We start from the raw sequence: 16,730 nt of genomic DNA, 5'->3' as shown, positions 1-16,730 counted from the left end.
CCTCTTGCTTGTGATGTAGCATCCAAGTAGCCCTGCTTTTGGGGGTGGGCAGATTAGACTACATGAGCACTTGAGGTCCCTTCTGACCTAAGTTATTCTGAGATTCTCTGACGGTGAGGACTATTTTTCTTTCTAAACAATTTATTTCAAAGAACACATTATTTCTTTATCTGAGGACCAGTGCTTGAGAAAAGTTGCTCATCCTGATACAGGTATGCCAAAATTTTAATCTTTGATAGGTTGCAATTGATGAATTGCTAAGAATACCTAAGGTTTTAAGCTGTTCCTGTTTTTTCCCTTAAAAAGCAATCAAAATGTCTTGTCAAGCTCAGGTAAGAGGATGCTGACTGATGATGGAGGCTTTAAAACTAGGCTTAAAGTGGATCATTGTAGTTCCAAAGAACCATGGAAAAAAATACTGCATTTAATGTCAGCAATAATGGGAGATTTAGCATATTTCTCCATCATGTACAAGTAAATCCTGACATCTATAGAATGACAGCAGGTAATAAGTTAATCATAGGTGATGTTTTTACCTTTTCAATACTTTTCTGCAAAATTTAGAATAAGTCAGAAGACAAAAGACCTGTTTTGCTTCAGAAGTGTTAGGAAAGAGTATTACATTTTTTTTTTAAGTAGAAGACAGAACTGATAACTGATAACTACATAGCAAGATTTTTTCTTGTATCTCAAATAGCAATTTCTTGATCTTCTGGCGGGAGACGAGGAAGAACATGCCGTGCTTTTGTGTAATTATTTTCTTGGTATGGGGAAAAAGGCCTGGCTTATAATTGGAAATGCTATTCCTGAGGTAAGAGGATATTTTCATTTGGTCTGAATATTAATTTTTATTCTCTGAAGTCTTTGGGTCCCACCAAGGGATGGAATTGTCTCGTGTTGGCATGTTCTTCCAGGAAGTAATCTAAACGTCGGTGCTGCTAGAACCCTATTTTGTCAGAGAATGAAAAAATAGATTGAAAGCATATCTGAGTATAAGTATAGTCTGTTTTTGTTCCTGGACCCTTTCTTCCATTCTGAATGTAGTAGCAGCTGTGGTCCTGTTATATTACAATATCAAGCATCTGTAAATCTTCTTTGTACTTTGGCTATTGTAAATGATTTGTCGAGGACAAAGGCAGTGGAGAGAGTCTGTTCAAGGCGTCTCAGTCGTGAAGACACAATCTGTGACAGAGTGGGGTGGGACTGGATAAAGGGAAGGTGGCAGGGTGGGATTTAACTGCTTGCCAAGGATTCTTGCTGGCACATACATGCATCCATCCAGCTGTTAGGAAAGCTGCAGCAAGAGTAAAGAGCTGTTTAGTTAACAGGAAATAATAGATTTTTTTCAGACTCAAATGGTCAATCTTTGTCTGTCTTCTGTAACATAGGCAGGTTAGGCAGCCTGCTTTTTCTTAGGCTACTGCGTATCTTGTTTATGCTGTGAGGCCACTGTGGCAGCAGTCTGGCTAAGACTGGCTAAGAAATAAAACACTGAGGTTCGTTGGCCAATTAGGAGATGCATTTTTCTCAGTGAAACACTCAGATGTCCAAGTAACCAATACTGCTCTTTTGAAAGACATGGCAAGACTGTTCATAATGTTAATTTCCGTTACTAGTATCTCAAATTACCGAACACCTGTGAAAGTTTTGCTGAACAGAGTTTTGGGGAAAATCTTTGTTAGACTTGTTTCTTTACCACATTCTTGTTACTGCAGCATCAGGAACAGGTACTCAGTTACATTCCTTCTTGTCCAAATATGATGTTCATGGTAGTCCTTAATAAAGCATTCAGTTCATGCATGCTGTAAGGAGGGGGCTTATTCCAGGTATTTCAAGGTGAGGAAGAGCAAAAAAGCCATGCTGAGTATTGCAGACCAATCCCTCAAGCTATGGGATGCACCAAATTCCAGGAGGGTGGGAGAGGGGAAGGACAGACAAATATGTAGGACATGCAGCTTGCCAGGGAGCTGTCATACTAAGTGGGTAGGTACTGAGCACTTCTTACATATAAACAGAAGTTTTTAATCTTTCATATTTTTGTACAGGGATGAGACATACCTAAATTTACCTCTACAAGAGAAATTAGCAACATGATCTTATTTCATTAAAAGTGTTACATTTAATTGTATTTTTCATAGCATAAAACTATTTTATCTGCTAAGGGAATGAAGGAGTCTCCTAAAAGTTAATGATTATTTATTATATAATACCATATATATATAAAAGCAAGCTTAGTTTGAGTCACAAATTAGCACTTGCTTGTATAGTGCCTGCTGGCCAAAAAACATTATCCTCTCCCCTGTTTTCACATACATTTTGAGCATTCATATATATGGAATTTCACATCAATTCTTAGCTGAACCAAGATGACTTGTAGAATTTATATTTTAAGAATGGCTTGGGGCTGTGTACTTCTAACATTTCTCTGCCACATAAAGGAGACACAGAGCGCTTAATATTCTGTGAGTGTTAGTTAAGTTGGTTGAATTGTAATAATCTGTAAATTCTTCCAACCAGTTTGCCAAAAGAAAAATACTATTAATCTCAATAGTAAAAATTTAATATTCCAAACAATACAAAGCATACTATCTTTGGAGCCAGTTTTAAAACATCTTTCTCATATTTTTTCTTCCTAGGGAGCAACTGCATATGTATTAACTTTGGAGCAAAATCAATATGCAATTTGGAATCCCAGTACTGGATGTTTTTATGGGCAGTTTGATACTTTCTGCCCATTACAAAATGTGTACTGTCTGATCAGCTGTGATAATGTAAGAGCTTCCAGTCTTTTCTTATTTCTATACGCACAAGAGTTGAAACTTGATGTTTTTCTTCATCTCCTGTATCATGAGTTTGTGCATTAGTGTAAGTACATCTATGCTAAGTCAGGGCATTAGTGATTTTATCTGATTTTAATTAGGTTTTTCAGCCACCTGAAGTCAACTAAGTAGTTAAAATACAAAAGATTTTTTTTATCAGTGTTTAGGCAGATCATAACATCCTTTTATATAATTTTCATTACAGGGCTTTGCTTAAACTGAAGTTTGTTGAAAGTAGCATGTTTTTACTTTGCAACTTGTATGGCCTAAGAGTATGTTCAGTTTACCACTTCTTATCAGTAACTCAGCAAAGCTGATATTTTGCAGATGAAATGTAGCTGAAAAAGGTAAAGCATATTGGAAAAAGTCATTTGAATGGCATAGGTAATGGTGGGCACAGTCTTGAATGGTCCAGTGTACAAAAGCAGGCAAAACACAGATCTGGCAATACAAGGCAGAACAACTGCATTGATTTTCTGTCTGGCATCAAGTTTTCCTGTTTATCTTTATTTGCTATAAATCAAAACAAATAATATTAATTCATGTTCACAGTATAATAATATTTCTAGTGTGGCTGGCTCAAGTAAGAACCCTCTGAAAGGTGGCAGTGGGTGAGAGGGGAGAGAAGCCCTCAGTAGGAGCTGCTGAGCTTGGGGCAGGATGTGATCCAAAGGATCACTAAAAGATCACTACAAGAATGAGGCAGAGCTGAGCTTGTGTTTTGAGGCACCTGGACAGTTTGGTGCCAGTATAATTCCCTGCGTTGGCTGGAAGCAAAGACTCACAGCTTCCAAGGACACAAGCAAGGACACAACAGCCAGGAAGAGAGATATGTGAAAGTCTGAAATTGGGGAAACAAAATGTGAATTAAAAAAAAAAAAAAGTTTTATCTGGGGAAAAAAAAAGAAGAATTAGATATTGACTTTAACAGCTTGCCAGTCAATATTTTGGGAGCCTGCTATAAGGAGACAACAGGGGTCTTACTCAGGGTTCTACCTCACACATATCAAACATTTGTTTTTATTTACTGTATTGAAAGCATACCAGGAAAAGTTCTTTGACGTGTCATGCGTTACATATATATGTTGTTTTGATCTCCTCTGTTTTTATTCTAAACAAAAAAAGATGACTTTAGAGGATAATTTAATATGCTGAAGTGTATTTATTTAAAAAGTGCCAGTTATATCCTTCAATGAAAGTGTTTTGAGGATTGGTTGGGTTGGGTTTTTTTAACTGCTACTAAACCTATACAGTTAAGAAAAATCTAACTTAATTGTAACTGCTGGAAGAAACAACTAAGGCCTTCAGCACTGAAGTCCTAATCATGTAATCTGGAACTATAGAGCTCTACAAAAACTTTCAAGGTAACCAACTCCAGTCTATGAGTGACTATGATGAGGCATGCAGTCAGCAGAGAAATATGACTTCATATCCAACAAGAAAGACCCTTAAGCTATACTGTGTCATATAGGCCGTCTCCAGAACCAGCATTTACAGAAGACTGCATGTGAATTGTCCATATATTTTGCTTCCTTAGCAGGAGTTATTTAAAGGCTGAACAAGAAATCAACAGTGTTTGCATACTTCAGACTGGGATCCAACACAGTCCAAACTGCGAGTCTGCAAAGAAGTGGAGTGCAAGGCATGGGTTCTCCTTGATGATAAAATATTAATCAATCAGAGGTGTGTGTATTTGCACTGTCTACATTCTGCATCATAAACATGTAACAGCAGTGTTGCTGGCATGCAGCTGTTTGCCAGGAGTCACATCACAGCTGCACTGGGCTGAGCTGTTGCAAGAATTTCATCAGAGTTCAGAAAAGACTGTTGTGTAGTAATCCAAAGGAGGGGAAATGCAGCTCAGGACAGCAGAAGCAACTCTGCAGGAGTCTACTGTAACCCAACATCATATAATGTAAAAGTGATGGTAAAGGCAAAAGTTGCTAAAAGAAGAAAAACTGTGATGGTGCACTGTAGATAAAGTGTTGAAAAAGCATAACTGAGGAAAAGAGCTATTCAGCAAGAAGAGGCACCAGCTGCAGAAAGTAATCCCTGTTCACACAGTCCCCCTCTCTGAATCCATGCTCAGATGCACAAAATGGGATAGACCAGCACTGTCCCCTTTGTGAGAGTGTCAAAGTTGCATGTCTGCTGCGACTATACATGGTTGTCGTCTTTCATAGGAACTCATACTGGTGATTCCTACAGCAGATCAAGATTATATAGTATTTTATTTCTGTGTATGTTGAATGTGTTCCATAGCTGTGATTATTTGCTAAACTTTCTTGTAGATCTGGTTTAATATTCAAGAGTATGATTCCCCAGTAAGGATAAATTTTGACATCAGCAAACCAAAGCTATGGAAGTCTTTCTTTTCAAGAAGCTTACCATACCCTGGCTTCTGCAGTGTTCAGGTATTAATTTATCTATTACCAACTTAATTTGAGGGGGATGAGAGATCACAGACTTCATATAGAGAAACAGAGACTAAGTTCTTTGGAATTCTGTGATTAAGTATATTTTACAAAATGTTTTACAAAAAATTTGCCAGGCACTTGTTAAAGAATGAAAGCAGAAATATTGTGAAGTATTTAGTTTTACACAAAATGAACGTGCATCTGTTGTCCTCAGAATGTCCATATAAGATCTGAGGACAACAGCATAGTGGGACAAATCTTTAACAAAACCATATCCAGAAAGTAGCTTGATAATGTAACCTTTGTCTATCAGCTGTGAAGGCATCATTTCAATCTGTACACATGTCCTTAGTAAGTAAGCACGAATTTCTCTACTGTTAATCAAATGTATAAAAAACTATTGAAGCTTACTGCAAAAAAAAGGAGAGTTATGCACCTTAGCTCCTAATGTTTTTATTTTGTTTCATTTACTAAATAATATATTGTTTTGGCATAATTGTGAACTCATTTATGTACTATGAAGGCAATAACTCCTGAAGTTACACTGTTGTACACCTAGAAGAGATTGTACTTTTTAATATTTAAATGTCTTATATATTACTAGCCTGAAGAATTAATTTATCAGGATTCGGACAAGGCAGCTGTGGCAGAACTACAGGGCAGGTAATTCTACCTCTAAAACAAATATTGTCAAAATTAAAAAAAGCCTAATCACTAAAAGTGGAGCACCTTGTTACATTCCTCAAGCATACTCACACCAAGGTCCTAAGAATCTGCTTTGAGCACTAGGAATTAACAACAGCCTAAATCAGAAACTCCAGTTTGCAGGGTCTTTTTCCATGCTCGTTAATGGAGGTTGCCAGAAAGAAAAAGAAACTGAACAAGGGCTGTGGTAGAATTTCCTAATAAGCCAAAATGCATTGCGGGCAGAAAGGAGGGAATAGACTAAAAATTGATGTAAACTCCTGGACTCCCCTGCTTCTGCTAAACATGTGGACAAAGCATAGCATATGGCTATGCTGGCATTGCTTTTCTGCATGTTTAGGTATTGGTGAGTTTAACTGAGGTCATTTGTATTCCCCATAATCTGTAGTAAGTAAGTTGGTCAAGGGAGATCATTTCAGCTGTCCATAAATACTGGTATTGTAATAATAGCTGCATTTTATTGCAGGATTGAAAAAATATTAAAAGAGAAGATTATGGACTGGAGACCAAGGCATCTAACTCGTTGGAACAGATACTGTACCTCTACCCTGCGTCACTTTCTGCCTCTACTGGAACAGAACCAAGGCAAAGATGTAGAAGATGACCATCAGGCAGAATTGCAGAAACAGCTAGGAGATTACAGGGTACAGTTGTGAAAATATGTGGCCTGTGCTGTGAAACTAGTGCATGAAAATAGCAGACCCTAAGGGGCCTAAATCACTAATATTTGCTTTTAATATCATTACACCATGGTATAGAACCATGTTATAGGCTCATTCCTCTACTACCAGAACTCTTGAGAGCCTATATACTGAAGGTCAGTCAGTATTAGGATCACAAAGTGAAGTAGTGATGGTCCATTCTATTTTGTTCGAAAATGTTGGAGAGAGAAACTTTCTGCTGAATATAAGGATGAATTGGCAGCACTGTTCTTTTGTTATTGCTGTACCACAGCAGTCACTACCTATACAACATAAATACAAGTGCAGTTTTCTAACACAGGAAACTTATGGATTGATTGGTGCATCTGCTCTCAAGCCCAGTCAGTAAGCACCTTGCACTAGTGCTGAGCAGTGCTGCACACAGTTGCACTGCTTACAGGTCCAGAAGCCAACACAGCAATGCACTTTGCTTCACCCTACAGTTGAACAGCTATTTTTTTCCTTTAAATATGAGGGAAGAAAATTTACTTAAGTAAACATTAGAACTACGACTGTACCATCCGTTCTTCCTCTGGGCTGTTCTAAAGGTTGGGTACATCTGCTCTTTCTGTAAATAAAACACAAGTGACAATACTGTACACTGCAGTAATTTTCAAAGCAGTCCCTGTTGGATCTGGAATGTATTATAGGCAAATGTCTGCCACCTCAGACCTCCAGACAGTTCTGATTGATTGATAGATACAGGAACACAAATAAACTGCAACCAGTTAAGAGGCAGGAAAGAAGCAAAGCTATGCTGTATGTATGTGTTCAGTAATACAACTTTATTCTAGTGGAATCATCTTCACTTTGAAATTTACCCGGACTAGAGAATAAATATGGCAGAAACCTGCCTGGAGTATCTGAAGTGGTATTTATTTAAATATGGGCTGTTTTTTTCTGCATCTCTGCAGAGCAGCAATAGAAAAGATGAACTTAGATGACAGCGAAACAGATTTTAAAATGATTTATTTGTTCAGGTGACTTTGCTTTATGTGGGTTTTTTTTTCCTTCTCTCTTTCTCCCAGGTCTCTGGATTTCCTATTCATATGCCATTTTCTGAAGTTGGACCTTTAGTAGAAGCTGTACGCAGCACTGGAGTTCATACCATCGATGTTTCAAATGTTGAATTTGCTCTTGCTGTGTATGTTCATGCTTATCCCCAAAATGTTCTCTCTGTCTGGATTTATGTTGCTTCACTTGTACGAAATCAGTAGTATAGACTAGTCAGAGTACCTCTCAGGAAACTGGCTTATGTAGGGGTAAATATAACAAGTTTCTCACACTACTGATTTGAGCTACACCCTGTACTTCAAAATCTAGTGAGAATCTGACTTTCAGTAGCTGCATAAACATTAGCTTTATTCACCCTACAACGGTTGAAGCTAGCACTACTTATTATGGCTAAGGAAGAGACTGACAGCTTAAAATTCCAGTCCTAGTAGTTGAGTTTTATACAGTATTTCCAGTGCTCCCAGTGTAATGCAGTGGTGCATCATGCTCTTAAAAGCATTACATGCCCACATAAAGTAACATTGCAGAGTAAGATGGTAGAAATTGGCCTTCTCATTTTTCAGGTGAAACTTTATTCCTGGAATCATGCCTTGAAAATTGAATTTTTAGCTATTCCATTTAGTTGACTTTACTACATCTACAGACCTTCTTCTCTTTTAAAGACACTATCATTTGGTTATAATACAACTAATTACAGTTTTCCAGTATCTGAGTTCCTGAGTAAAGGCCAGGACTGCTCACCCATGAATAAGTAAGTTCCATGCACCAAAGAGCCATCAATGAAGATCAGACTTCCATTTTTTTAAGGAGAGTCTGTCTTCTGCTATTTTATACCAGCACCATGTAGAGGTAGTAAGATGACATTTTCTGAAATTTATAATATTTATAATAAAGTATTTATAATGAAACCTAAAAAAAAACCCTCATTTGTTTACTTTGGAGTGTGAAATTACCATAATAAAAGATTATCATAAAGTGGCTTACTAAAAAAATCAAATTAGAGTAGTAGTGAGGACAGTAGATAGGTCAGTAGTGGTGGTAACTGTTAATAATTATATAAATATCTGTTTTTTGCCTTCAGTTGCCTTGCTAATTAAACTCTTCCACTAATTAAACTCTTCCACGATACAGTGATGGTGAGTTGAACATGGGGAAGATGTTTATCAGAACATATCAAGCACTGAGAAAATAAGATTTTTCTTGAGCTTAACACCAGACTGGGTTCATTCCACTTAATGAGTAGTAGGCACATAAAGCCTTTAGTCTTAGGTTGCCACAAGTTCCCTATGTAAACAACAGAGAAGCACCTCTAGAGGACTCATGACCCTTTGCTGACAGATGAATACAGAGGATGTACTCTTCTGCAACAGTTCATAGTTGTAGGGAGGATCAAGAAGCTAGTGAAATACACTTTTTATTTCTATCTGAAGATTGTTGTTAAATAAATTGTTGTCCAATTTAAGTTTGTCAGCAGTATGACTCCATCCATTAAAACCAAGTTGGTTAATCAGTGGCAAGTCCTCAATCTTTGTTTTATACATTTATTCCTATGATGGAAAACTGGCTTCTTTGGAAGTGTTTCCAAACATGTCTCAAAACAGTCATGGAAAGAACTAGGGCAAGGCTTGTGCCTCTGCAATCACCAGGCGTATCCCCCAAAATGATCTCTGGAGCCTACAGGCATTGTACACCTGATATTACACCTTAAAAGCACATATATTCAACGACTACATAAAACTTTTTTATTGATGGGAATGTTTTATTTGAGTATGTTTTCCAAGCCCAAATACAAAACCAAATGCAAAAGGAAAGTGGGAATTTCCCTAATTTTGCAGTATAAAGAACTTCAGGATGAGAAGAAAGGGGGAGAAACAAGGCTTCTAAAGTTGTGTAATTGTTACCCAAATGCAAATGATACATTTCAAATTATCTGCAGAACTCTATAGTGTGGATTAAAAAAAAAAAAAAAATTCACTTAACACAAAATAATCCAGTAAAGTAGATTTAAGTGCCAAACTTGAAGAAAAGTGGCATTAAAAAAAAATCTGAATGTTTTCCCATCTTCCCCAAATTAAGTAAAATAAAACCCAACACCCTTCAAATCAAATGAGATTTCTGAGAGATTGTTACAACACTGTACAGTACACTCATAATTAAGATTTTAAAATTGTGGGGAGGGCCAGGCTAGTATAATAAATCTCACTCCAAGGACTGTTAACACAAGATGCGAACTGTAAGTAAAGTGCATGAAAGGAAGCCTGCTCAGCTAAATGAAGTAGACTGAAAGATCAGAAGTCAGCGGTCATTCGCCAGAGCGGCAGCAGGCCCGAAAACCACACTGCAAATTCTGGCATCCACTGGCGGTTTCAGCATGAGGACCTGCACAAAAACAGAAGAAATGTGAAAAGAAGAAAACAGGCCATTTATTTAGATCCAGAACTCCCATAACCTGGTTATTGATTAAAATCTTAAAAAAAAAAAATTCATTTTCTGTGCAAATCTGAAACACTGGCAATATCATTACAGTAGAAAAGCTTCACATTTTGTTCAAAGGTTTTCCACTTTGATACTTTAGTCCCATGACAATAATACATTCAAAATAACACAGATGTATGATGATGAGCAACACTAAATCAGTAAGTGTTAAAAAGTCTCTCAAAGCTATCTTTCACAATTGAGGTAAATTTGCACAATGCATATATAACTTTCATTTTTCAAATTCAGATTATGACTTTATGGTATTACAAAAAAAATTTCCAAAACTATTTCTGCTAATGTGGAGACAGTTTTTCGTCTTGCAAAAGTTTTCTCCATTAAATACTTCCGTTTTGTCTAGACCTCACGTATTCTCACTAGAAATTCAAAGACTAAAAAAAAAAACCCACATCTTTTTTATCACTGCAATCATCAAAAACCCTAAATCTAAAAGTTAGTCATTCAAAAAAGAAGAGTTGCGAGCACAGACAGGGTAAACCAATATTGTAATTCTACCCACCTCCACTTACCTTTACTGTTATCCCTTTAATTTGAAAAATTAAAGTGACCATGAGATAGGAAACTTAAATTTATTAGTACAGGCTTTTATTTCCTGCAGCCTTATGTCTGCTTTAGAGAGACAGACATTTACGTTCAGGTTGACTTAACTCTGGCACCCAACCTAATTCAACAACACACTTTCAATTTAACTAAAGGAAGATGGTAAAGGACTAATCAAGATAACCCATCTTTTCCTGTTTAATACCCAAGACACAAAAACAAAGAATATTTGTGAAGTTTTTAATATATTTAGAAAGGACTAGCAAAGTAATGTAGTGAACAAGGGCAGCATGGTTTTCAAGCAGGACAGCTTGTTTTTTCCTCAAACTTCAAGTCATAATGCAATTAATTTGCAAGAGCCTGGTGTTTGGAAATCAGCTTTTTGCTTCATACCATACATCAATGGAGCAATATTCTACAAGATAATTAAATTAACCATTTTATTGATGCATGAGACAGAATAAAACAAACCTGAAGCTATAATGCAGGACAGTATGCAAAATATACTAAAGCTTTCATTTGTCAATAAACTCACTTTTTCAAATCTCTGTAGTCACCTGAACTAAATTTTGACTCTCCAAGTCACTTACAAGCTAGAGTTTGAAAGTTTCTTTGAAAATCCTCAAGTTGCAACTGCCAGCTCTTAATTTGGTTTCACACAATTATGTTTTGTTTATTTTTTTCCCCTAGACACATAACCACACATGTAACTATACTGAAGCTCATGAAGAGGCTTTCTGGAATCCTTTGGCTCCAGTATCATTACTGGAGGTAGATTAGTACCATTCAAAGACTTGGAAGTTTCTCTGTACCTTTCTTACTCAAAGTCATCAATGAAAACACTGAATAATATTGGTCCCAGCAGAGAACTCCAGGGGATGCCCTCCCAGATTCCTGCCCACCCAGAAAAATGATCATTAGGCCCTATCCTTTCCTCTATACTTTAGCCAGCTTTCAGTTTTTAAACTTAATCCAGTCCTATAGCAACTTAGGATGTCTGATAACCCTTTGTGAGGAACCTTGTAACAGGCTTTCTGAAAATCCAAATTTATTGTGTCCACTGGATCTCCTTTTCTTCCCAGTGCTTGCCAACACCCTTACAGAACTCCAGCAGGTTAAGCAAGGCAGTATTTCCTCTTACAGAATCCTTTTTCCCAACACACCATGTTTATTCATATGCTCAGTGACCTTATTCTTTGATACGAACTGTAAAATATTACCAGGGATGGACATCAGACCCACAGGTCTGTAGCCCCCAAGATCCCCAGACTCCCCCTACACCCCTTTTTGTAGCTGGGAGTTATGCTGGCAATCTGCCAGCCCTCTGGCACTGCGTCATTTGTAACGATGGGTTGCACACCTTGGCCAACGGTTCTGCAATTCCACATCCGAGTTCCTACAAAACCCTCGGGTGAATGCATCTGGGTCAGGTAAGTCAGATGTTAACACATCACCTATCTAGTCTATCAGGTTTGGAGAGTTACCTCAAGTTTATTGTTACCAGTAATTTAAAATAGAAAGTGTAGGTCTGAGTATTTCAAGTTGTTCCTTACAAAATACACTGCTTTACACTTTTAGCAAAAATTAACAGCTTGGTCATTTCATTCTTACATTTTAACATGTCAATCTATCTCCCCCACCATAGTTTATGAGGAAGGTCATTTACCTCCTCTGTATTATCCTAGCCCTTCTTTAGCTTTTCTTTTTATATCTGATATATACAGCAGAATTCAATTGCCTTTTCTTTTGATACTCTTAATTTAAAAGACTGCTTTTGTTTCTATAGCTTTATTTAACACATCTGACTTTTTACTACACCTCTTTGGCTTCCTAATTTCTGTTTTCACCACTACATATACTCTTTGCTACTGACTTCATTTGGACTGGACGTTGTTTTCAAACTATCTGTTTAAGCTCAAATAGCCTCTTTAATCCTGCCAAAAATACTCTCTTCTGCTTTCTTTTGACTCTATATACATGGGCTCCAATTGATTCCACCTCATTGAAGCATCATTTGAAAGAATATAGTAGCTATATATACTTCCATTTATATAGTCAAGTGAGTGTGATGGTCATTTCCACAGGATAATTCAGATCTTAAAATGGGGCTGAATCGCTTTCAGAAAGGTTCCTCTCTTTCTACTGACTCTGTGATGACTCTGCTGCTGGCACCAATACATTGATTAAGTGCCTAAATTAAAAAGCAATGAGTTTTGGGCTGGTTTACCTGGTGAATCAATGTTAATCTTTATTCTCAGATTCTTATTTAACCTGCCACAGTCTAGATTTAGTACTGGTTACTTCCAAACTAGATTACTGTAATGCTCTTTATACTGATGTACGTCTGATTACTCAGATGCCTCAGGTGACCCAAAACACAGGGCTACTTATTCATTTGATTACTTCATTTTGTTACATGTACTAGTGAAACAAAAATTAGTCAAAGTTTCCTAGAAAGAGGTTAAGCATTTCACCAAGAATACACAACAGCCCAGACGAAGAGCATGGTGAAAAAGACACTCAGGCACAACTGGCTGCTGCTACCACATCCCCTTAGCCACTAGTTTCAGTTACTTTGGCTCTTGGTTTGGTCTACCAAGTAGCAACACAAACACTAATATCAGGAAAGCAGTGCAAACGAGTGGTGAGGAACACCGCAACACTGTGACCATGCCTACCCACCAAGTCCAGCAAGCCCTCCACAAAGAACATCCAATGAAGCTGTGTGCAGGGGCCCCCCTGTATCAGACTCAACGTTTACAGAAAAGATCTGAAAATAGGCTGCAGGTGAAAGTAAAGCCCTTATGTGTCAACAGACGACAAAGTGGCATCTTAATCATTCAAAGATGGATAAATTCCATGCTGTTGGTTCCAATTTTTTGTTCTGCAAGACTGACGGTTTTTCCAACATGATCCCAGAACATATCTCCTTCCCCGCAAACAATCCCTGATAAGCTGGTGGGCAAAGAAAATTATGAAATTATTCTCTACATGCTTGTAGATCAATAATCTTCGAACAGCACTTAATGCAATCTATATATATATATAAATAAATGTAAACTGCTTCAGATATGGAATGATTTTAATGAAACAGCTATTACTTTCCCTACAGTTACTTTAGAAATACCAAATGATACAGAAATAGTAAGCTGTCATAGAACTCCTGCTGCCCACAGGGTGGAATAAGGCATTAGTTTAACACTGCAATGCTATCACAATGAAGTTTGAGTGAAAAAACAAAAACAATATTCAGATAAAACTGCAGAGGATTCAATTAAAGTTACTTTCCATTTCAGAATTTTGCTATGATGTCTTTTTATTGGCTTCCATCTTCAAAAAAAAACAAACAAACAAACAAAAAAAAACCCACACACACACTACTGAGATGCTACCATTTCTCAACAGTAGTGACAAGTCAGACCATTACATTCTCTCTTGCTCATTTATCAGCAGAAACTGTTCATCCAAAGGCATCCAGGATGTTTTACAGAACAAACAGAACAGAGCTTATAGTCTTACAGCTTACAGTAGACAATGAATGGAAAGAAAGAAATAGGAAGAGAATCAGGACAACTTTACAGAATTAAAGAGTACTCTGTTTAAATACAAATAACAAGTAATTTCTTGAGGATATTATGAAACAACAAGCCTTAAAGTCGTGCAAAACTCCAACAAGTGATACTAGCTTTGTAAACTAATACTAAGATCTATTACATTTTAGCGGCAAGAATAAGGGAGAAATACAGAAACAGCTAAAGACAAACGAGATCACCAAGTCTGGTATTACCGACAGAAGTGAAAACAGGAGAAATAGGAGCCAGATACAAAAGGAAAAGGTTTTTAATTTGTCTTTGAAGACTTAAGTTCAACATAATGCAGAAAGAGTCAACAAAAGATTTTAAAAGGAACCTTAAAATTGTCAGACTGAAATGCAAGGAGATTTTTAATAGCTGTAGTCTGGACAGAACAGAAGGAATTAACAAAAATGGAAAATGTCTCAGAAGAAAAAAAGTGCATGAAGATATGCAAAAAATTATGGAAGCCAAATATGATTTAACGCTTTCACTTCTAATGTCAGGATCCAATCCAAAGTGCATCACCTTTTATCTATTTCAATGGATTCAATACCAAATGCAAGTACAGCCTTACTTGTAAGTACTAAAGCTCTGCCTTCCTATACCTTGAAGGGGCTGCATCTCAATATAGATGCAAATTATTAAGCTAAACACCATGAACTAATGGGGAACATAATTTCAAGTTTCATTAATTCAGAACCACCAACAATTAGCTTGTATAACCCTGTGAACTCACTGTCTTCCTTTTTCCCTCCGTCTGTTGCACTTACCTGTTTCCAATCCATACGTGGATACAAGTTATAGCATTGTTCACATCTCTACTCCTACAAATTCTTACCGGCCGGACTGGAGACCTAACTCCAGTGTGGTAAACTCTGACAGACTTCCACTGTAAGTGTATTTTATGCATTTATCTATTTATCTGAATCTTTCTCCAACTTAAACCCATCCCTAAGTTAGTGAGTCAAGCAACAACAGAAAAAAATAAATTACATTTTCCATAAGGCCACATGATGGTAGGAACAAAAATATCCTACAATATGATTGATGGCATCCTCTCCATGCCAAAGCTACAGTAATATGAGTTTTTTGCATGGCAAAAAAAGTGTCATTTTTTCCCCAAATATCATCACTTTGGTACCAATGTAATGATGCCTCTTTGCCTGAAGTTATCACCATAAAGAAAAATGTACAACTACATGATTTACAGGGAAGAGATGGAAAGTGTGCATCAACTACATGGAAATTTGTTTTTTAGCCCATATTACTTATACTAACCTAAATTATAGATACAGGGATGAAAAATGCTTCCCTAGGTAACACTCATCTGTCCACAGAACTGTACTGAAAAGACTGTTAAGTACAGAAGACTAAGAAAAAGTGAGAAAATTTTTTACAGTTGTCATTTTGTAATTAGACCACAGAACTCAGTGCTACATGACCAACAAAAAGGTTTGTTTTGTTTTGTTTTTTAAGATGTTCTTAAACCAAACATCAATCCCCCCAAAGCCTCAAATCTTTACAAAAAGACATTACCGTTAATGTTGTCACAGTAGTAAAAGTGTTCGTCATTTAGAGAAGGGCATGCAGAAACTAAATCTTGCAGGCCTGCACCAGTTACAGTGAGACAACCGGAGAGGTTAAGGTGTTCCAAATGCGGCAAGCCTCCTCCCAGAGTCAACGCCCTGTTAACAGAGAGAGCAAAGCTGTTAAGAGCCTGCACAGCTCTAGACTGACAAATGTTCCAGTATGCCACCAAGTTCACTGACATAAGTCATTACACATCTTTTAACAAAGCCACACATATCTAACAAAGCATTTAAAGCATTTGGCTTTAAATCTGGCAGTTTTGTACCCCATGAAGTAAGCTGCTCTCGAAGCTGCATGACAGACCTGATTAAATGAACTGGTTTCTACTGAAGCTAACTCCCTCTGACAAGGGGCAACTTAAATGGTAAATCACTTTGCTTATGAATGGCTCCAAAGACCACCAAACATTTCAAAGAACTAGCATGACATTCTCCCCCAAAATACCAGTTGCTTTTGGTGAATCCTCCAAGGTGAGGAACACTGGGATGATCATCTAGACTTTAGTTTTGTTTTCAGGATGGGTTGAACAAAGTCTGGTGCGCTGCACTTAAAGTTTGCATGTCTTGCATTTCTTTGGTTCAACCTCTCTGGAATCCAAATCCATACTTTCCTAGTTTTGACAAATCTCTGCCAGTGCTGCCTCTCTTGGCCAAAACACCACCATATCATTCAAATGGAACTCCTCTCTTTTTCCTCCAAATGTAAGAGGGCTCGGCTGCCGACGAAAAAAAACCTCACAAACACATTAATCTGATCAATCACTCACAGAATCACAGAATCGCTGAGGTTGGAAGGGACCTCTGGAGACCATCTAGTCCAACCCCCCTGCTCAAGCAGGGTCACCTAGAGCACATTGCACAGGATTGCATCCAG

General features: G+C 37.3%; 1 protein-coding gene and 1 long non-coding RNA gene across 11 annotated transcripts in view; one reads left to right on the top strand and one right to left on the bottom strand.

The window, feature by feature from the left end:
- Window positions 1-9,647, top strand: part of CC2D2A (coiled-coil and C2 domain containing 2A) — a 65,254-nt gene extending 55,607 nt beyond the window's left edge. For 6 of the 10 annotated variants that reach the window (XM_026090627.1, XM_026090632.1, XM_026090626.1 and 3 more), the window contains 6 exons: window positions 698-811; window positions 2,637-2,771; window positions 5,111-5,233; window positions 5,841-5,899; window positions 6,408-6,585; window positions 7,671-9,647. In XM_026090627.1, coding sequence (XP_025946412.1) covers window positions 698-811; window positions 2,637-2,771; window positions 5,111-5,233; window positions 5,841-5,899; window positions 6,408-6,585; window positions 7,671-7,859 — 798 coding nt within the window. In that variant the 3' untranslated portion in view covers window positions 7,860-9,647. Of the gene's footprint in view, window positions 1-697; window positions 812-2,636; window positions 2,866-4,356; window positions 4,503-5,110; window positions 5,234-5,840; window positions 5,900-6,407; window positions 6,586-7,670 lie in introns of those variants that run through there. The other 4 variants (XM_026090631.1, XR_003257647.1, XM_026090633.1 and 1 more) reach the window with 4 other exon arrangements.
- LOC112977835 lies at window positions 9,395-16,665 on the bottom strand. The gene is made up of 3 exons (XR_003257648.1): window positions 16,302-16,665; window positions 15,804-15,952; window positions 9,395-10,035 (listed from the first exon to the last, which is right to left on the bottom strand). It is a non-coding gene; the product is annotated as an uncharacterized LOC112977835 (long non-coding RNA).
- Window positions 16,666-16,730: the final 65 nt, after the last annotated feature.

The sequence above is a fragment of the Apteryx rowi genome, unplaced genomic scaffold, assembly GCF_003343035.1.
Source record: "Apteryx rowi isolate R43461 unplaced genomic scaffold, aptRow1 scaffold_864, whole genome shotgun sequence".
Taxonomy (NCBI): Eukaryota; Metazoa; Chordata; class Aves; order Apterygiformes; family Apterygidae; genus Apteryx; species Apteryx rowi.
This window is presented reverse-complemented; position numbering and strand designations above follow the sequence as displayed.